The sequence below is a fragment of the Myotis lucifugus genome, unplaced genomic scaffold (assembly GCF_000147115.1).
Source record: "Myotis lucifugus unplaced genomic scaffold, Myoluc2.0 scaffold_219, whole genome shotgun sequence".
Taxonomy (NCBI): domain Eukaryota; kingdom Metazoa; phylum Chordata; class Mammalia; order Chiroptera; family Vespertilionidae; genus Myotis; species Myotis lucifugus.
Window position 1 is genome coordinate 108,890 of NW_005871267.1, and position 21,525 is coordinate 130,414.

At 40.5% G+C, this 21,525-nt stretch overlaps 1 protein-coding gene across 1 annotated transcript in view; it reads right to left on the reverse strand.

Moving 5' to 3' along the window:
- Nucleotides 1–3,849: 3,849 nt before the first annotated feature.
- The window catches only part of MAML2 (mastermind like transcriptional coactivator 2), a 355,155-nt gene continuing 337,479 nt past the window's right edge, over nt 3,850–21,525 (reverse strand). The window contains exons 3-5 of the mRNA XM_006098085.3: nt 17,870–18,073; nt 12,604–12,715; nt 3,850–7,192 (exon numbers count right to left, since the gene is read on the reverse strand). Coding sequence (XP_006098147.1) covers nt 6,177–7,192; nt 12,604–12,715; nt 17,870–18,073 — 1,332 coding nt within the window. The 3' untranslated portion in view covers nt 3,850–6,176. The remainder of the gene's footprint in view (nt 7,193–12,603; nt 12,716–17,869; nt 18,074–21,525) is intronic.

Genomic DNA, 21,525 nt, shown 5'->3' on the forward strand with positions numbered 1-21,525 from the left:
CCACAACCCATGTATATGCCCTGACCAGGAATCAAACCAGCAACCCTTTGGTACATGGGACGGAACTTCAACCAACTGAGCCACACTGGCCAGGGCGAGAGGGGAGTTTTTTTTGTTGTTGTTGTTTTTTTAATCCTCACCTGAGGAAATTTTTCCATTGATTTTAGAGAGAGTGGAAGAGAGAGGGAAAGACAGAGAGAAAAATCAATGTGAGAGAAACACATCCATTGGCTGCCTCCTGCATGCGCCCTGACCCGGGCTGGGCTGGGGAGGAGCCTGCAACTGAGGTATGTGCCCTTGACCAGAATCGAATCCGGGACCCTTCGGTCCGCAGGCCGATGCTCTATCCACTGAGCCAAACCGCTAGAGCTAGAGGGCAGGTTTTAATGCTCCTTCCCCAGGCCATTGGCTTGAATAGTCTTGGTTCTTCTTGTTCAGAAGGATGTAATCTACACGTTAGTAGCTCTTCCAAATGGAACTCTCTATTACTATTATCCTGTTCTCTCTCCACTTGGATACATTAGGAGTGCATAAATGTCTTTGGAGCTTGGATTGCTGGTTCATCTTGACCTGGCAAAAAGAGTTTACTTCACCTAGGTGGGTTGGACTAGGAGGTGGATATAGTAAGTAAATGAGATTTGGATTGCCTCCTTATAGGGAGGAGGGGAGTATGACAGTGAGGTTCTGAAATTGAAAATATGGGAAAAACAGTATGTGTGGAAATAGAGCAGCCAGAAAAGGATAGTAGATATTTGTGGTCTTCTTCCCTGACTTACTTCCTTCCTTCCTCCCTTCCTTCCTTCCTTCCTTCCTTCCTTCCTTCCTTCCTTCCTTCCTTCCTTCCTTCCTTCCCAATCCTCTCTCTCTCTCTCTCTCTCTCTCTCTCTCCTTCCCTTTCTTTCTGATAATAGCAATTTGTTTTCCTTTGAGAAATCACCTCTTTTCCACTCTTAGCCCATATGGTTTGATGGTGTTAACACTGTCTCTACCTCTAGAGATAGGCATTTGACTCAGGCCTGGCCAATCCAAACATTGCACCTTCCTGACCAAAATGATTGTCCAGGATGGGCACATGCCCTAATCAAAGCCTGTGAAATGCGAAGTTGTAACTTTTGGAAGGGAAGCATTCACTATTGTTCATGCTGGACTTGAAGTTGGGAGGATGTCAGTCTGGCATTTCTAGCAACCATCTCACCACCGTGAGAGACGGGCCTGCCTGAGAATGCTGCCAACACACCGGGAGGCAAAGGTGAGAGACAGAAAAGAACCAGTTCTTGATGACTTTGTGGACCTGCTGGATTCAGCTGTGCCAAAACCCAGAACTAGCTCCTAAACTTTTGAGCTACGTTAACAAGTAAATTCCTTTCTTTAAGCTTGTTTGGGATGTTTTCTTCCTTCCTTCTTTCTCCCTCCCTCCTTTTCTTCCCTTTTCTGAAAGCACCCTATGAAAGCTTCTATATACAGAATATCCCCCCAAAATGTATGCACACTTAACAGCTGATAGCTCAATTGATGTTTCTTACTTTTCAGATGTAATCCATTGGAATTAATAATTATTCAAAGTGTGTATACTTTATATAAAAAATCAATATATTTATGCACAACCTGGAACTAAAGATGAATTAAATTTGGTAAAAAGAAAATTTAAAATACTATTTATACAAACAATGAAAGCTCCCTCTTAATATTACTGCATTCAGATCAGGGACAACAGCATTTGGTTTTTAAGATCTATGGTCTCCCTGCCAGCATGGCTCAGTGGTTGAATGTGGACCTATGAACAAGGAGGTCAGGGTTCAATTCCCGGTCAGGGTACATCCTCAGGTTGTGGGCTCCATCCCCAGTGTGGGGCATGCAAGAGGCAGCCAATCAATGATTCTCTCTCATCATTGATGTTTCTCTCTCTCCCCCTCTCCCTTCCTCTCTAAAATCAATAAAAACACTTATTAAAAATAAAAATCTATGGTCAATATGTTTCCTTAATTCTCATGATATAATGTTTTAATCATGTTATTGTTGCCAATGAGGTTGATACTAGGGCACTACCGTACTTTTCCTATTATAAGAATTTAGGAAGCATATTTAAAAGATGTTACATTATCCTTTAAAACTCATAAAAAACTTGTTAATGTATTACCAATGGAATGCACTACTGAAAGTAAGTTTTCTCCTCCCATGTAGGCAAATATTTTCTTTATGAAATTCTATGATCTCACAGGGAAATATAATATCACATTTAATATCACATTCAAGCTTGCCTTTCAGGACTTGACTTGTATTCAGTCAGTGGGCACCTAAATTGACATTGCCCTTCTGTTTGTTTAAGTGACTTCTGGCCTATTTATGATAAAATCTCATTTTCATAGAATTTCATTTTTATGGCAATGGCTGCTTTGTAAAATAAAATTGACTGCCAGTAAGAAATTTTTTAAAAGGTTAAGTGAATTTTTATTTTAAAAAAAAATGATACTATTGAGTCTTTTTTGGTTAATTTTTCACTTAGTTTTGGGGAAAAAAATCAATTGCAGAGTTTTAGAGTTGGAGAGAAATGGTGATCTATTTCCACCTCACAACCTCATTTTTTGGGTGAGGAAATGCAGCTACAGAGATATAAAATGGAAGTAGTGGAGAAAACATTTAAGAATTTGAACTGCCTTTGGCAACCACAGAATGGGTAGAAACTGAGCTGTTCTTTTTTTTTGTTGGTTTTGCACTTAACTTTTATTTTCTCATTCCCTTTCTCGGATCTACTTCCATGGGTAGGAGGTGGGATTCATGGATCATTTTAGAATTATATATTTCTTTCTAATAATATGAATTTATTGATGTCGATTTTGTTTACTATCTAACCTTCCAGAATCATTGGAGAGTGACTATATAAAATGTCAATTCTTATTATTGCTCCATTAACAATGCTAATAAGAAGGATAATGTCACAATCCTTTTGGCAGAGGGCAGAGGGACAATGGAATTCTGGCAATATATTTCAACAGTAGAGCAAGAAAATTTGGTTAGAATAGTTCCTTTGCCTCCTACAAATCCCATCGTTCTTCAATCTCTTTAACTCTCAAGAACTATGCACAGTGAGGCTATGTCTACCTGGCCCTGTGTTCACTCAGCTACACAGCAGGCCATGTAAAGGCCCACACCTTGCCTGAGAGTTAGGCAGTTTTTCTTCAGTACTTACTAGTTGCATGGCCTGCAGAATAGAATAGGTGTATATATAGGATCTTAATGAAGTAAAGAACAGTAAAATTAGACAAGTCAGCATTTCACTGGTGTTAGAAACTTCCCAGAGAATAAATTTGTCCATCACTATTAATAGTTCTTTGAACTTTCGGTGATGTAGCAGCAACATTGTCGGTGACTGAAATTCTGATTTCATACAAGAAAACCACTTCTGAATTTTTAAAAACTATTTTTTAACACATAAGATTACACGCAATACAAAATGCTGTTTTACAAGTTGAAATCTTTACAGTTATGGGTACAGTTACAGTAATGCAAGTAATATTAGTGCATTCACATAGAGCAGAGTTATTTATCTTTATTGGGCTAACACAAAGCCGAGAATGAATTATTTGCTTGAATTGCTTTCTAGTCTTTGAATTAAAAAAGAAAAACTACTTCTACCTCCTTTATACTATTGTCAGAATGAGAAACATTGCCAACAATTACGTACTCTGGTATTTCTATAAATGAGAGATCGTATTCCAATAGTTTTTAAGTTGTAAGTCGTCAAGTTTTGGCTACGTATGTCTATCGAATTGTCATTATCTCAGCTTTCAGGAAAAATTATGTCATCTTTGGTAATAGGCTGCCAACAAACAGAAACTGTAGACTACACCATTTTTTTCCAAAGAATCCTGTATTTTAATGAATAGCTGAATAAATAGACATTAATTATAAAATTCACATTACGATAGAAGAAAATCCAAACATTCTGATTGCTTTATCTCTTAAATTTGATAGCTACTACAAAACATACTATTTATGTTAGGGTAAAAATAAGCTGAGTCACGGGAGTGTGATGGGGAAGTGCTGGCGGATATATACAGTAACATGGAGGAGCCATAAAATAAAAGTGTTTCTATGTACATAACTTTTCCTTACATTTTTGCATGGAGAAACTCTGTTCTACAAAATGGGAAAACACACAGTAGACCACATGCAACAAGGACCAATACAATGTGCACAGCAGAATAATCAAACAAGACACAAGAACTAAGGGAATTTTGGAGCAAAAAAGGAAAAAAAAAAAAAAGGAAAGGATTGAAACCTGGAATGCTTTTTTCTTATTGAGGTTTCAGAATATAACTTTGTCTAATAAGCCTCCTGATAGTTTTTAAAAGTTCCCACTTCACCGCCTATGGATTAAGTGTGGAGCTAAAAATAAACCATCATATTATACAAAACTTTGTATATTAGCATACAAAAGGTAACAATTTACTTTTTGTATAAAATATAACCTTTTGATAGTATATTTATTTCACATACGTATAAATATAACCCAAAGAATATGTTTTAAGTATTTCTACCAAAATATTCTTTACAAAAGTTTACAAAACAAGTAATTCATTTATATTTACAGCCTGGCACAGAAAAGACTCTGGGCCAGTGATGTTGCTGTGTGTAAAAGAGGGTGCTTCTAGACATTTGAAAGAATGGGAGAGGGTTTTGCAGAACTTTCAAAATGTATTCTTTTTAAGAAAGAATCTATGTAAAGATTTAGTTGTTAAATGACTTCAGATAAATTACATTTGATAATTGAGTATGTGAGTATATAACTAAAAAAGCGGAAGCTAACCTGTGTTCCTCTGTAATGAGGAAAATGACAGCGGTATTTTGCAGCCCTCTCAAATCAGCACACATCTTCCCCATTTTACAGCTGATCTGCATGTGGGCACTGAGGTTATGTGACTCAACAGAAACTCTTTCTTTGAGACAGTGCCGAGCCCTGAGGGAGCAAACCAGTCCATCTAGCTGGGGGCAATGATTCTTCCCTTCAGGGACAGAGGAATGAGTAGACTGCTACTAGGAGATCACACTCCATTTAGCTGTTTACCTACACAATACATCCAAATAAGGTTTGCTTATTTTCTCTCTCAATTATGCTTCCCTTCAAAACCCTATGAAATAGACTTGTACCGACCCATACTCACCATCCCTGGTCTGATCTTTTGCTTCTTATCTTCAACCAAAACATGATACCTAGTAATCTCAGTTTTGATCCCAAAACTTCCTTTCCTTACAAATCAGTCTCTGGTCATCAAAGTAATCAGGGAGGATCAGACTCAATTTCACTCAGCTTGGGAACTAACCAGCAGGGACCATTATAATAAGTAACATCCCATGTTATCTGTGGCCAAATAAATCTCCTTTACAGCAATGCCCAATGGGTGCTTTCTTTTTAAAATAGTGAAAACTGATGTAGACATGTGCACTAATATTTCAGTATGATTCGGACAGGTGATTGTATCTAAGACTTGGACACGGATTCAGAAATTGGCTGTGGAAGCCCAAATAGAGTTGGACAGCTCTACATTCAGGCTTCAATGTTTCCTCACTAGCCACAGCATCTTACTGAAGTACAGGATATGTGGGGAAGATATTTCACAATTCCCTGAATGTTCTCTAGGTCCTCCAGCTTTTCTTTACTCAGGACAGTGCTTGGCTACTGCAAAAAACCTATAACATTTCAATCTAGGAAATTTTAGAAAAACTAAATGAAAAGGTAAAGTGGAAAGATCAAACCACACTTGTATCTATTAGAGCAAATTAAGGAATTTGTTGCTTGTTGCTTGGAACTAATACCTCCGCATGACATGGGGTTTAAACGAGCTAAAAGTTGTATTACTTTTCTTTCAGGGAGAAAAGGAGCTTGGGCAACCTATGTTACACCGCTAATTACACATCAACATCACAGTTCTGTTTGGATCAATTGGATACTATGTCCTGGAGTTTAGACAGGGAGAAGTGATCCCAACGTTTTACTTTCAGGTTTGAGATTTAAAACAAGCATTTGGACCAAAATGTTCACTGCTTTCTGCTTTCCATTTCTAAGCCACGGTATCTTGATGTAGCCCAACGAAGAGTCAACAGTTGGCCTTTCCAGGGTCCTTGTAAAATACTGCCTTTTAGTGCTTGGAGTTGGTGAATTGTCTCCCTTTTCTCCTTTAGGAGTTGTTCCCCAAGATTTCATCAAGATTTATGTCTTTCATCCAGTCATCATTACCAGGCTCTGTCTTCAGCAAAGAGTCAATGAAATCAGCATCACTGTTGAGGGCAGGGCCCATGTTATCAGTCTGTTGGCTGAGAAAGTCAAAAGCTAAGTCACTGCCATGGTCAGTTCCTTGAAAAGCCCTGGAACTTTGGTTGGGTGAGGGAAAGTTGCCAGGTGTCAGAGACGGTGGCTGGCTTATGCCTGTCCTTGGCTGACTCAACCCTGTTCCTGACTGATTCAAATTAGGCAAAACCTGTGTGCCCAGCTGATTGGGTCTGAGATTCAGACTTCTGAGTGGGCCCATGGTTTGTCCATTCAATGTCTGGCCCATTTGGTTCATAGGTCTCATTTGCACCGTTGGTGTTATCTGATTAGGAGGAGCCACTGCCCTCTGGGAAAATTGTTGGCTACCTACCGCCTGTTGCAAGGTCTGGTTTGGAGTATAGGCTGCAGGTGTACCTGTGGGGAAGCGGGCTCCTGCGGACTTCAGGGCTTCCTGCTGTTTGGTTGTCGCTTCTTGGGAGGCCCAGTTTGGTGCTGTTGTGTTGGATGTGATCATTACGTTCGGTGTTCTCTGGGCTGGCATGCTTCCCATAGTATGGGTCAAGTTTGGTCTCAGTTGTTGTGAATTGCCAACAGGTCCCGTTGCAAAAGTGGCCACATTATTATTACTAGTTGGCCCTAAGGTAGGTGGCCGTGGCATGAGAGGGTTGTTTTGATTTGCTATCAATTGGTTTGGGTTTCTCTGCTGGGTCAATTGATTCATTCCTGACGTGACACTGTATGTGCCAGGTTGATTGCAAGGCAGATTCCCGTACATCCCCATGTTCTGAACCGCTGTGGATAACGATGGCATTCTTGTTCCATGGGAAGTAGACATGAGGCTGGAATTTGGAGTTAAAATGGTGTGTGTTGAAACTGGGTTTGTCAAAGTCTGGTTAGAGTTTAAACTCACTGTTGATGAGCCACCTACGGAAAAGAAGATAATTATATTAATTCATAGCAGTAGGTTATCTCCTCTTTTTTAGAACTTTGCAATAACTTATCAAGGCCAAACCTATCACCTTGAAAATTATGTCCAATTCTTCAACTGTATTATCCCTACTCAAGAAGTCGCCACGAGGGGCTCCTGTGTGTGGCCAGAGGGTAAATTCCCATCTCTTTAAACATCTGGAATTCAATGCAATCAGTATTCCTGTGGTTATTTCCATACGGAAAGCCTTCTGCTCCAGGAGGTACAGTTACTATTGCACTGTTATCCATACACCATGAGCTCCCTTTGCTCATGCCATTTCCCTCTCATCTGATGTCCTTCTTGCCTCACTGAGCCCTCTCTGTTCTTCAAGGCTCAGGCCAAGGTTCTTCATTAAACTTCCCCCGATATTCCAGCCTCCTCACTCCAGTAGCATTTGCTTTTTAAAGTTTTAACTTAGCACTTAGCCTTTGTATTGGGAAATCCATGGAGCCTCAAAGGACCTGTCAGCTACATTGATGCCTGTCAATAAGTGATTGGATGTGGGACCACCCAAGGATGGGCCGCTGAACGGAGAGGCTCCACACATAAGATAGCGATTAATCAACACATTGGAATCTTCCTGGCTTAGGGAGATTCAAGTCATCATTGGAAGACATCTTGAGAGGCAAAAGTGAGATGTCAGGAAGATTTTTTTAAAGTGTGTGCTGGATGGTAAGTTCCACAAGGGAAAGAATTTTTGGCTGTTTTGTTCACTGTCATATTCTCCAAGTCTAGTGGACGGTGCAAAGTAGGTAGTCAATTGATATCTTTTGAATGAATGAATGAGTGAATGAGAGATTGAAGCAAAGATGTAACTTGGAGAGAGATACTCTTTTAAAGTACTCTCCCTCCAGAGAATCAGAGATATTGAGAAACAGAGAACTGGACACACATATGACTATCAGAATGGCATGAGGAGAGCACGGCTGCCATTGTAACCCTAGGCCAGTGATGGCGAACCTATGACACACGTGTCAGAGGTGACACGCGAACTCATATTTTTTGGTTGATTTTTCTTTGTTAAATGGCATTTAAATATATAAAATAAATACAGTGGGGCCTTGACTTACGAGTTTAATTCGTTCTGTGACGGAGCTCGTAACTCAAATTACTCGTATGTCAAATCAAAAAGTGAACGAGTGAGACACGTGATGCTGGGCTGATATTGTGGCGTTCACTGTGACGTTCGCTGCGCCAACTAGTGGGGTATTTGAAGCTGGCTCATAATCCGAATTTTAGCTCGCAACTCAAAGCAAAAAACCGGCCGAGAGACGGCTCCTATCTCGAAAAACTCGTTAGTCGGGACACTCGTAAGTCAAGGCCCCACTGTACCAAAAATATAAGTCTTTGTTTTACTATGGTTGCAAATATCAAAAAATTTCTATAAGTGACACTGCACCAGAGTTAAGTTAGGGTTTTTCAAAATGCTGACACGCCGAGCTCAAAAGGTTCGCCATCACTGCCCTAGGATATCCCCTATTGCTTGAGTATGGCTAGCATGGTATTGCTAGACAGATGGCCTTGCTATTTGTTTTAAAATATGCCTCCAACTTCAGGGGTCCTCAAACTTTTTAAACAGGGGGCCAGTTCACTGTCCCTCAGCCCGTTGGAGGGCCGGACTATAGTTTTAAAAAAAACTATGAACAAATTCCTATGCACACAGCGGCGGCAAAAACACCTGGCAGGCCGGATAAATGTTTTCGGCGGGCCGCATGTGGCCGTCGGGCCGTAGTTTGAGGACCCCTGAACTAGATGATACACCCCTCGAAGGCAGGACCAGTGTCCTGTATCTCCAGGCTTAGCACGGGGCCCTGCCCTGTGTAGGGCAGCAAATGTTTGATGAAGAGGGACCAGAGTCCGGTAGGAGATACTTGAACAGTACCTCAGAGTCCACAGACTGCTAACGAGGTTAAACAACGTCATCTTGGCATCTGAAGGTTTCATGAGAAGGGACTTTACACTATGAAAATGCAATGGAAACAAATGTAGAGGTCTTAAAAATCATTCCCTCTGTGTGCGCTCTATTTTAACCATATGCCCTGAGAAAGTTTATGAGAGCAGTATTTTTAAACAACCAGACAGAGAGAATTTCCATAAAGACCACAAAATATTATCTGCAATTAATATTTAGAAGCACCTAATATGTGGTAGAAATCATTGCAGGTGCTTTCCATGCATCTTTTCTCATATTAACACCTGGGCAAAGTGATTATTATTATATTGAGATTAAGATAAAAATGATGAAAGAGTTGGTGCTGTGCTTGTTGATTACTTCATTCTCTGAAGACTCGGAAGTACAATGCTCTAGAGCAGTGATTCTTACCCACTCGGGGATCAGCAGTTGGATGCTGAGGGAAATGCCCATATGCACTGTGGAAGAGACTTCTAAGTGCCTACCACACTTCCAACTGCCCCGTCTTCCTTAGAAACAGAGCCTTGACTTTATAGTAATATTCTCAGCTGAAAAAACACATTTCCCATACTTTCTCATGGGGTGGGGGTCCATATGAATAAATTTTGGTTAAAGGTAGCAGTTATTAGGTGAGAATCTAAGAAATCTATTTTTTAAGAAAAATGTTTTTATTGATTTGAGAGAGAGGGAGGGAGAGAGAGAGAAAGAGAGAAACATTGATCAGCTGCCTCCTGCACACCCCCTACTGGGGATTAAGCCCACAACCTGGGCATGTGTCCTGACCAGGAATTGAACCAGTGACCTCTTGGCATATGGGGCAATGCTCAACCAACTGAGTCACAACTGGCTGGGTTAAGAAATCTATGTTTAAAAGGGAATCTCATTCATGTTCATTGTAGCATTATTTACAATCGCCAAGATATGGAAGCAACCTAAGTGTCCATCGATGGACGAATGTGTAAAGAAAATGTGATATATATATATGGTTGGGCAAACGTAGGTTTACAGTTGTTCATATGAAAAATAATACAATAATTAATACACGAATAAACCCTGTGTTTTGCATACCCACAACTGTAGACCCATTTTTGCTCCACCTTATACATATACAATGGAATACTACTTAGCCATAAATAAAGATGAAATATTGCCATTTGTGATAATATGTATAGATCTACATGAAATAAGTCAGATGGAAATGGACAAAAGCCATATTTCATGCATATGTAGAATATAAAACAAAAAGTAACATACATACTGACAAAACAAAAACAAACTTATAGATATAGACAACAGAATGGTGGTTACCAGAGGGGAAGAGATTTGGGAGGGATGAGAAAATGGGGCAAAGGGGGTCAAATAAATGGCAATGGAAGGAAACTAGACTTTTGGTAGTGAGCACACAGTAAAGTATACAGATATCAAATACTGTTGTACACCTAAAATGTATATAATGTTATTTATCAATGTTACCTCAATAAATTAAAAAAAAATTTTAAAGGGAACCTGACATATTTGGGAGGCCATGTTACTTTTCCCTTCTTCTATGTTTTTATCTGGAATATGGATATGAAGGCTGGAGGTGTGGTGGACACACCAACCCTTAGTATAGAAGCTCCATGCTAAAGAAGGTGGAGCAGAAAAACAAGGAAGCCTGGGTCCCTGATAACATAGTAGAGCCACCAAAGGAGCCTTAGACTACTATCCCTAGGGATTCGTTTAAGTCAGTGGTTCCCAAACTTATTTGGCCTACCGCCCCCTTTCCAGAAAAAATATTACTCAGCGCCCCCTGGAAATTAATTTTTTTAAAATTTTAATAGCAATTAAACAGAAAGATATATGTATTAATGTTTCTACCTTTTTCGTAAAATATAGTAAAGAAAGGTGTAAATTAGAAACATTGAAGTTTGAAATTATGAAACTATTTATTGAACTCAGAATAGAAAGGTAATACAAAAAAAGTTAAAACAAATGCACCTGTGGCCATCACCGCCCCCCTGGATCGCTGCAATGCCCACCAGGGGGCGGTAGCGCCCACTTTGGGAATCACTGGTTTAAGTGAATGGGAAAAGAAAAGCCCAAACATCCACCTTGAATTTTGTATAATATTTATTTTCCATAAAACCACTGATAGGCCATGGATGGTATTAGAAGCCATGCTCCAAATAAACCCTATCCTGTCTTTTTTTAAAAATTATCTTTATTGTTGAAAGTATTGCAGATGCCCCCCTTTCATCCCCACCACCACCTTCACCATACTACCATCTTGTCTTTCAACCTTCTCGAGGACAGAATCAACTAGAGAATCCTACTTTCGCCGAGGCAAAGTAATCTAGAGAGTAAAATACATATATCCCTTTCGCAATTTTAGTGGAGAGAGGCAATCTGGTGCATTTGAAAAAGTTGACATAAATTAGAACAACATATTTATAACAGGACCAGAAAATGTTAACACATAGGATTAGTCACAGCTCCTTTGTCTCTAGACAACCTTCTTTATGGATTCCTGAACGATGAAAGTAACAGGTAAAGCAGAGAGAATTTGGGAAACTCCAAGACAAACTTAATTGACATAAGGAAGTGCAGCGAGTTCTGGGCAGCAGGGATTTGAATAGATGATGAATAGGAGAAGGCAGGGCCAGCACAGGCTAGGTTTTGGAGTTCAGACAGTAAGAGCAGAGAGATTTTAGGGGTAGTGCCTATCACCTATGTTATATTGAGAGATTTATGAAGTTTTGTATTTGAAATGCAATCACCTTTGGTATTTTAAAGAGATTTCATAAAAACATAACTTGCTTTTTTAAAAAAATGTTTTTATTGATTTCAGAGAGAGGAAGGGAGAGCGAGAGAGAGATAGAAACATCAATGATGAGAGAGAGTCATGGATTGATTGCCTCCTGCACATCTACTACTGGGGATCGAGCCTGCAACCTGGACATGTACCCTGACCAGGAATCAACCATGACCTCCTGGTTCATGGGTTGATGCTCAACCAGTGAGCCACACTGGCTGGGCTAAACTTGCTTTTTAATTATTTCTTGGTGGCAGGACTATCTGTATTAGGGACATGAGCCCAAAGGTGGAGAGAAAAAGATTGGGCTTTAAGCAAATCACAAATGTGACTCAGAAAGAAATGTCTACTTACCTTACAGTATGTTGGGAGGAGAATGGTTGAACCTAGCAGTTAGAAAATATTTAAGTTTTTTGAACTCTCAGAGGTAGTCTAAGAGCAGTGAAATATGTGAATACAGGACAAGAAATATGTGAATACAGGATAAGATTAAGCAAGAAATGATGAGAAAACTACAAATATTCAAGTTTGGTCTGGTGATGAAGTAGTCTAAGAAAGATGTTACAATTAAATATAAGATGGGGAAAGGAGGAAATAGTAAAAACTGAACATTTTTCTTCTTCTCACAGTCACAATTTCTATTAATTTTTGAGAACACTTACCAGAATATTGAGCAGTTGGTTGCATGTTCCCCATATTTCTTCTTTGGTCTTTGTAATCTGGGGGTGGCCTTGTCAAATGTCTGTTTATCTGATCTTGTGAAGAAATTTTCTCCTTGAAAACACAAACGAAAACATATTGAATTGCATTGTTACTTCGTCATTTGTAAAAATTTATAGACTGTTATTCAAAAAAGAATATGAGAACAATCTTCAGTCATAGCTATGAATCATGGACCTTATTTATTAGCTCAATTCAGAGACAAATCCTTTTCCATTTCAATGAACTTGTATGGAAGTGCAACTTCTACTTTCCTTAACGTCTGACATGTGTTTTAGGTGTAGTAACTACTCTTATTTCCTTTATTTTGCAATTAGATTTTGATGAGGACTAAATTTGTATGATTTTTGAGATGATAGTTCTCGTTTTATTTTGTAGCACACTTGGTATGCTTTGGCACCTATACAGGGTGGGGCAAAAGTGGGTTTATAGTTGGTTGTATGGGCAATAATACAATAATTAATAAGTAATAATACAAGAATAGCTTTGTGTTTCACCTACTCACAACTGTAAGCCTACTTTTGCCCCACCCTGTATATAGGTCTGGCCCCACGGAGTATAGAAGGCATAGGAGTAGGGTTTCCAGATAAAATACAGGACATTGGGGGTATTCTCTACTTTTATTTGCTAAATCTGGCAACTCTAGACAGGAGGAGATAACCTATCCGGTACTGGTAGAGGCGCTATATGCATATTACTTCCTTTTCCCCCTCATAAACAACCCTGGAAGGTAGGTCTGATTATTCCCACTTCATAGATGAGAAACAGAGGCTTCCTTAGGCTAGACTTACCCAAGATCACCAAGTGTAGAAGAGAAACCAAATCCTGAGTCAAAAACTCAGTCTCTTTCCTGCCATCCCAGACAAAGGCTCTCTTTCTCTGTCCCCCATTCTCTAGGCACAGAAATCTCCCAGGCTCCCTCTTTCTTCCTCTGGAGTCACCTACCTTTAGATCTTTAGAGCAGGTTTCTTTGGGAGTTAAGAGAGGAAATACGGAACACTCTACTTATATTGCCAATGTGGTTTATTATTGTTTCAGTGAGGGAGACTACACAGGGGCCCATGGGTGTTTTAGTAGGAGCATGTTAGAAAGAGCCTGTCACAGGACTTGGGCTTTGGTTGAGTGATTTTGGGAGGGTCTAAGGAAGTGAGGATTTGTTCTGGATTGTCCGCTATCAGGAAGTGAGGTTGATTCTATGATTGAGTAATGAAGTAGCTGTCAGTCATTTAGCCAAAGAGGGGGATTTTGGTATTTTGTGGGTTGCACAGTTACCTTGTTTATATCTGTTTTTAGACAAAATTATGAAGTGGCCTTATTTTGTCTCATTTTATCATGGTCTCAGAGTAACCCTGTCTGAGGTCAGTATTTTGTAACATTGCTTATGTCCAACAGAGAACAAAGCGGCCTGACTGTCCTATCAGATCGGGACATGGGGGGCTACTTTTTTGCGTTCTCAGTATGGATCAGGAAATTTTTAAACTTGCTTCACTGCACCCCAAAGCAACCTCCATTTTCAAAGATAAAGATAATTGGCCTAGGTAGACAGAGAACAATATAATTATAGAAAAGTCAATAAATAGAAAAGAAGACCATGTAACAGATAGATGGGTAAATTACATGAAAGCCAAATCCGTACTGCCTAACTTAGAAGCCACTTAAACCATGGATATCTCAGTTTCCCATCAAATTCCAGGCTTTCTAAGTAGAAAAAAAATCTACTATACAGAAAAAACACACACAAAACGACAGCCTTAAAACAACAAACCAAATTCAAATTCTTGTTTCGAAGAAAAAAAAAAACTTGAAAGGCTCACACGGTTTGGGGGGCATCAAATAATTCATATAAAACACAATTTTGATGAGCTAAGTGTAAATGAATCAGAAACACATGGATTACATTTCTTTTAAATATGGGTTCACAAATTAAGGGAAAAAGTGGTTGGTGAAACTTTGGGTTTACCCAAACCCTAAATGTTTAAAAAACAGCTTTGAGATGTTCTATGAACCCAAATGTGGCAAAGTCCAGCCGTCCCTGTTGTAAACTATTGTGCAAGCTGACAGTTTTGAATTTTATGCCAAGCATGGGGCTTTCTGAAATCTTCTCTTTTTCAAAAGCATCTGTTATTTTTCTTTTTTATGCAATTAGGTGTTTCTGCTGTTTATGTTGAAGAAAATCAGATTCATGTGGAGAGAGAGAAAGGAGAGAGAGAGAGAGAGAGAGAGAGAGAGAGAGAGAGAGGAAAATTAGGCTTTTCATTCCTCATTAAAGACTAGATTTCAAATTTGGACTTATTTATATATATATTCAATTTAATTATTGAGTTTTTTATTTTATTTTCCTGAGGGCTAAATTAAGTTACCCAAAGCGTTAACATATACATCTCTGGAAACTTGAGCTTCTTAAACTACTTGTTCACAAACGAGGTAGATGTAACGGCCTTGCATATGGACTATCACAGAAAGGCCTATTTGTCACTGTGTGCTGCAGAGCAGCCAAGACCAACCTTCATTCTCAAGGGAGCAACATTCCCATTCCGTGCAAGTGTAAACTCGCAGGCATCCCTGAGACCACTTCTGTGTAACATGGAATTGAACTTATCAACTAATGCCTCAGGATAGCCCAATATCTTGGACCGAAAAACCTAATATAGAGAGAATCTGTCCTGCTTCCGTTTTGCCATCTCAAAATGTAAAATGTGAATAATTCTAGGACCTCCCACATACTCCTATTGTAAGGATTAATCCTTTAATTCTGAAAAAGCTCAGCCTGGTGCCTGTCACATAGTAGGTGCAGGAAACGTGTTGATAATTATGATGTCCATTGTAATAAGTACCCATCGCCCCTCCTCGTGCTTCATTGGTGGGAGAGTAATAGAGAGTAAGGATAACGCTTTCATGAGAAAATGTCTCAATTTAGGCGCCGATCTGGCCTTGCCAACTGACTGCAAATGACTACAAAGCATATGCTAATGTAAAGTGGTATCAAAGACTGTTTCTTCCTGGATATGCTAACAAGTACAGGCACCCTCAATGGCATCCAAACAAGAGAAATGTGAATGGTTTATAAAAATCACAAAAACAGCAGCCGCATTCATCTCTCGCAGCTCATGCCACTGCCCTTTGCACCTGTCCCAGCGGTGACTCAACGGGGGCTCAATGAGAGTTAGGCCGGTGCCAGGATAGGACCCTCATGGAATGTTTCCTTGCCTTTTAATCAGAGCTGAAAGCCCAGAAATTCAACCTCTGCATGTTATAATTCAAAAATTAGTAGCATTGATGGGAATGACAGTGGAACCAGGAAGTCAATCTTAGATTGTGCATTTTCCTCCCTCTCTACCTTTGTTCCTAAGCTATTTAGTTATAAGGTAAAAAAAAAAAACTAAGACAACCCAAACAAGTGGGAGCAAGTGATTGGAGAACTGGGGTTTTCAAAACTACGATTTATAGGAGAAATCAGCTGCATCACTTTAGGTTGGTGGTTCCCCTAAACCTTATACCTTAGGGCAATACTCAAGGTCACCTGAAAATTTATTTCTCCCTATTTCTTATTCAAATTCAAATAAATGTATTTCTATTTCTTCTCATATGCTTTGGACTTTAAACTTATTCCATCTGTTATTCCTGAAAAAACAGAAATAATTATTACATTATTATGCATACTTTCCATTAGGTATTAAATATTTCATGATAAAATCTCAGACCAACTAACAAATACACACATAGGCTGTGCCTTCTGGTCTCTGGCACACCCTCTGCCTGGGACTCGTTAGAATCCTACAGTCCTTCAAAATCACATTTTACCTTTTCTGGGAGACTATTCCCAATCTCTCCAGCTGGATTTCATATTTTCCTCCATTACATTTCCCCTTACTATGTGTATACCTTTATTATAATGCAAATCTGAATCTAGTACTTCCTTGTTTAAAATCCCTAACATTCTCTCCATTGCTTTTCAGACAATGTAGGTTCTGACTTCTTAAGCTCTACCCTCTGGCTTTTCTCTGTCTTTGTGCAGGGTCTATGCCTCAGCTAACTGATAGGTAGTATATTGTCTCTGAGTCTTTGAATTTGCTGGCTCTTCTGGCTGTAAACACTTGCTCCTCACCTCCACCTCCCACTTCACCTTCAGATCTCCAGTAGATACTACTTCCTCTCTGGAACCATTTCTAGTAGTTCCCACATCACAGCATTTAATCACATGCCTTACAGTTGCCTATTTATTTAGCATCTCCAGTGGGCTCCAAGCTCCCTAGGGACAAAGGCAGGGTCTGTCTTGTTTATGGCTGAATTCCCATTGTAAAGAACTAAATATGTACTGAATGGAATGTAGAACTTATCACACCTTGGGTTTTTGACTCTTATTACAAAGTTCTTGAATATAAAAATTTGTGTTGTTGTTGTTTTTTCTCTCTTTTCTGTGTTCCTTGGCTCTATCAACCAGGAGATGGTTAACCTTGTCCCTTTCTTCTTTCATTTGGCCAAACAGTTTGAAGGGAGAGAATGAAACTTGGAGATAGGGCCTTGGTCCTAGGAGGCAGGAAGGGTTTGGATCAGCTGTTGGGTGTATGTGAATGTCTGAGAATACAGAAGGAATGAACAGATAAACACCGAACAGGGTTAATATTTGGGTAGTGTGTGGGAAATAATGGCCCTGCCTCTCTTTAAGGCTACTTCCATATGATAAAAGTGGTAAATACACTTTCCATTTTCTTAAAAAAAACATCCATTTTGAGATGCTATATTTTGAAAGCCAAATCTTAAGTTATGAAACTCCACGTTGGCTTTTAAAACTGTTTTTACAATTTTCTTATCTCTAAAATCAGTTTGGATTTGAGCTGGGTAGAGTTCTGTTCACTATTTCTGCCCCTTGGGGCTGCGGAACAAGACTGGTTTCTTTTGCCTGATTCAAGTGCCCATGGTGGTGGTTCTAAACATTCCTGGGCTGGGCAGGGCTAGTTAGCTGAGGTGCCCTGCATTCCAACTGTCCAGCAGCTGGTAAATCAAGTTGTTTTTTTTTTGTTTCCCTGCCCTCCCCTCCCCCCAAAGCACTTCACATGTATAGAATTAACTTCTCTTAGAAACAGGACACCCTTTTCGCTGACCCATAAGTAGGCACAGAGGAAAGGGCAGCAAATAGAAATGGAAAGTAATGGACTCCCTCTGTTGGGCCAGCAGGTACGCGCAGTAGACGTTAGGAGAAAGCTTTACCGCATCCACCAGCATCTGCTGCTGCAGGAGAAGCTGCTGTTTCTGCTCCAGGATCTGCCTCTGTAGAGTCTGTTTCTTTCCCATCAATTGCTGATTCAACAGTGATTGCTGGGAGTTCATGTAACCGCTTCCAGTGTTTGGATTTGAGCAGGGGTTGGGACTTGGACTGGGGCCTGTGCTCTGGCCTACCACAGAGTGTTGATCCTAAAGAAGAGAAAGGAGGGAGAGAGCTACTGTGAGTTGAAAGAAGCAAAACATATCACAAAGATCATAAGCTGAGATTCCGAACATTTTTCATCTTGTTAAGATCAAACATGGTGAACGGGTTGGAGATCAGAGAATTGCTTTCTAAGTGTAGAAGAAATAATTGCCTATCACGGCAGCCGAAGCAGCTGGGTCAGTGACATGAGGGCCCTGGAAAAGCTCCCCTAGGACTCTGGTGGGGGAACCTCCACATTCCAGAAGGTGTTTATGGAACCTCAAAGAAAACGACCATAAAAACATATGGCCAACCTCGCAATTGCTCAGGAACAAACACATCATAAAGTAACAAGTTCTCCCTTTTCCCTAAGGTTAGCACATATCAATGCTGATCCTGCAAAGAAAATTAGGTTTCGATTCACGTGTTTAAAATTTGAATAAGCATTTTGAACAGAAGGGGCCTCGCTGGCGATGAAAAGGCAGGAAGGCCTGTGACTTCTGTTTTACAAACACTCCCAAACTTGAAAAGGACTTCATTTTTCATAGTCTTGTTAATTTCGTTCCCTGGTCAGTAAGTCAGAAATCTCAGTGCATAAGTAATATAAGAGCACCCAACTGGCTGGCAATGAGAAAGTACTGACTGAAAACTCACATCGTATATGAAATAATACTGGGCACTAGTGAATCGACATTCTAACTTATGGTCTCTACCAATCTTTAGGCATTGACAGGTCAGGACCCTGCAGTGGAGAAAGCCAAACCCAGCCAAATACATTCATTAACTTACGATGATGTGTTTAGAATTGAGCTGTATACTGTTGGGGTTACAAGAAAACTAGAAAGCATTGTCCTCACCTTGGAGACTTTATCATCTAACTAGAGGCCTGGTGCACAAGATTCATGCACTCGGGGTGGGGGGGTCCCTCAGCCTGGCCTGCACCCTCTCACAGTCTGGGAGCCCTTGGGGGATGTCCAACTGATGGCTTCGCCCCACGGGAAGCAGGCCTAAGCTGTCAGTTGGACATCCTTAGCGCTGCCTGAGACTCCGGCTTCTGGCTGAGTGGCACTCCCCCTGTGGGAGCGCACTGACCACCAGGGGGCAGCTCCTGTGTTGAGCATCTGCCCCCTGGTGGTCAGTGCACGTCATAGCAGCCGTACGTTCCACCCGTTCTGTTCGGTCGATTTGCATATTACCATTTTATTACATAGGATTAAGAAAGAACTGACAGACTTACATGTAGAAATACAAGCAAATATAGGATCAAGTTTTAGATTGTATGATACAAGTGCGAAGTCAAAGATGCCCTGGCTTTGCTCCAGAAATTCTGAGGCTGTGGATCGGGTACCTGCTCAGATGATTCTAATGCCCATTGGCCCAGGGAATGCTCTTTGAGAAACACTGGCTATGTGGGAACAATGAAATCCAACTCTCATTCCCCAACTGGACTGTGTGAGGGCACAAGAGCTTAAAAAGATAAAGCAACTCTCAGGATGCCTGGCAAGCAGTAGTCGTCTAGTAAGTAGTCTCTTCCCTTTTATCTCTTTCTCTTTCTTTCCTTAACTGCTGAGTTTTTAAAAAAGCCTGGGATGTAGGAAGTAAGGCCTTGCTTTAGGAATCCCTAGGGCTAAAGAACTCACCAACTGCCCTCAAAAGCAAAAGGATACACAGTAATCTTAAAGGTGACCATGCACTAGTCTTATTGCAGGCCAGTCACCGTGCCCAACACTTTACTTGATCTCTCTCATTTATTCCTCCCAACAAAACAATGAGCAAGAAGTAGTATCATCCCAGCTTTGCAGCCCAGAAACCTCAGCTCAGAGAGATCACGCAGCTGTACGTCCTGGAGGAGGATTTGAAGCTGGGTCTGTCTGAGTCCAGAACTCCAGTTCTCAATCACTATACTCTGTGTTTTTGTTTTTTTTTTTTTAAATATATTTTATTGATTTTTTACAGAGAGGAAGGGAGAGGGATAGCGAGTTAGAAACATCGATGAGAGAGAAACATTGATCAGCCACCTCCTGCACACTCCCCACTGGGGATGTGCCTGCAACCAAGGTACATGCCCTTGACCGGAATTGAACCTGGGACCCTTGAGTCCGCAGGCCGACGCTCTATCCACTGAGCCAAACCGGTTAGGGCTACTCTGTTGTTTTGCAGTTGAGATGAGAAGTGTCGAGGAGAAAGATGTTCATACTTTAAATCTGTGCCAACCCATCTGTGCACAAAGCAAATGCTTGTTGAGCCCTTTCCTCAGGGGTGAGGCCCTTAATCAGGCACATGGAAGGGAGTATATTGGGGAGAAGGACAGGGGTGTGGGGACGGGGAGGGGGATTGGTCTTCCTCACGAGTTAATTTAAAACAATTAAAGCCATCTCTGAGCAGCTTAAAGGAACCATCCTCTCACATATCTGAACCCAATGTCCAGTGAGTTCTCTCAACTTTACATCCATTATGGCTTTTGGGAAAGATTTCACCCCACATGTCCTACAAGCCCCTAAAAGTGTGGACTGGGAGACAAGCACGTGAGTGTCATTAACAGAATGGTAGTCGATCAAGGATCTGTGAGTTGAGTGCTCTTGGAGGGCAAATGGAGAAGAAAACATATGAAGACTGCATGTTGAATCTTAGGTCCACCCACACCAATGAGGGGAAAGCAGAGCTGTGACAGGGAGAAAGAGATGAGGTCAGAGAAGCAGAAAGACAGCCAGTCACGTTGGAGAAGTCAGGGTGAGAATGCACTGGAGGCAGTGGCTGACCCTCCACTCTTCACTGTAACCTGAATAGAAAGAGTCTGCTCTTTTCTCTGATATAATTTGGAGTTTAGCGCAAGACTATGTGAAAAGAAGATTTTGTGTTTTCAAAATACGGTTGACAAACATACGTAGAAAATTTAAATTCACTTTTCTTTCAGCCTTCTTTGCCGGGCCATGCCGTAGACAAAACCATGAGCTTTAGCGACAGGCCTGCCGTGATTCACATCCCAGTTCTGGCTCTTATTAGCTGTGTGATCTGGGAGAAGTTAATTCATGTTCAAAAGCCTCCATTTCCTTATCTGTCAAATGGGAACAACAGTCTCTGAGAATTAGAGGACATAATGCAATGCCCAAAATATTCAGCAGTAGTAAGCACTGGATAAACAATAGCTATTCATAATTGTTAAAGTTATTTCAACATAAAGGAGTAAGAGTCTGTTTGTTTGTTGTGAAGCAAGGGATATAGATAGGCCTTGCAGATGGCAGAAAGGTGTTCTGTGTCAACTCTATCAGAAATGTTATGGTTTCAGTTATGTTGTAGATCGTGAGCTATCTGTGGAATTACCTCCATCCTCCTACCTGGGAATGTCAGAAGATGAGTTGAATGTCATTATCTGATGGACTGTCTTTTGGAGTGTGCTTCTTTCATTTGGGTTACGAGCTCAGCTCAGCGCCCTGCTACTTTGTTCCTTGCTGTGCTT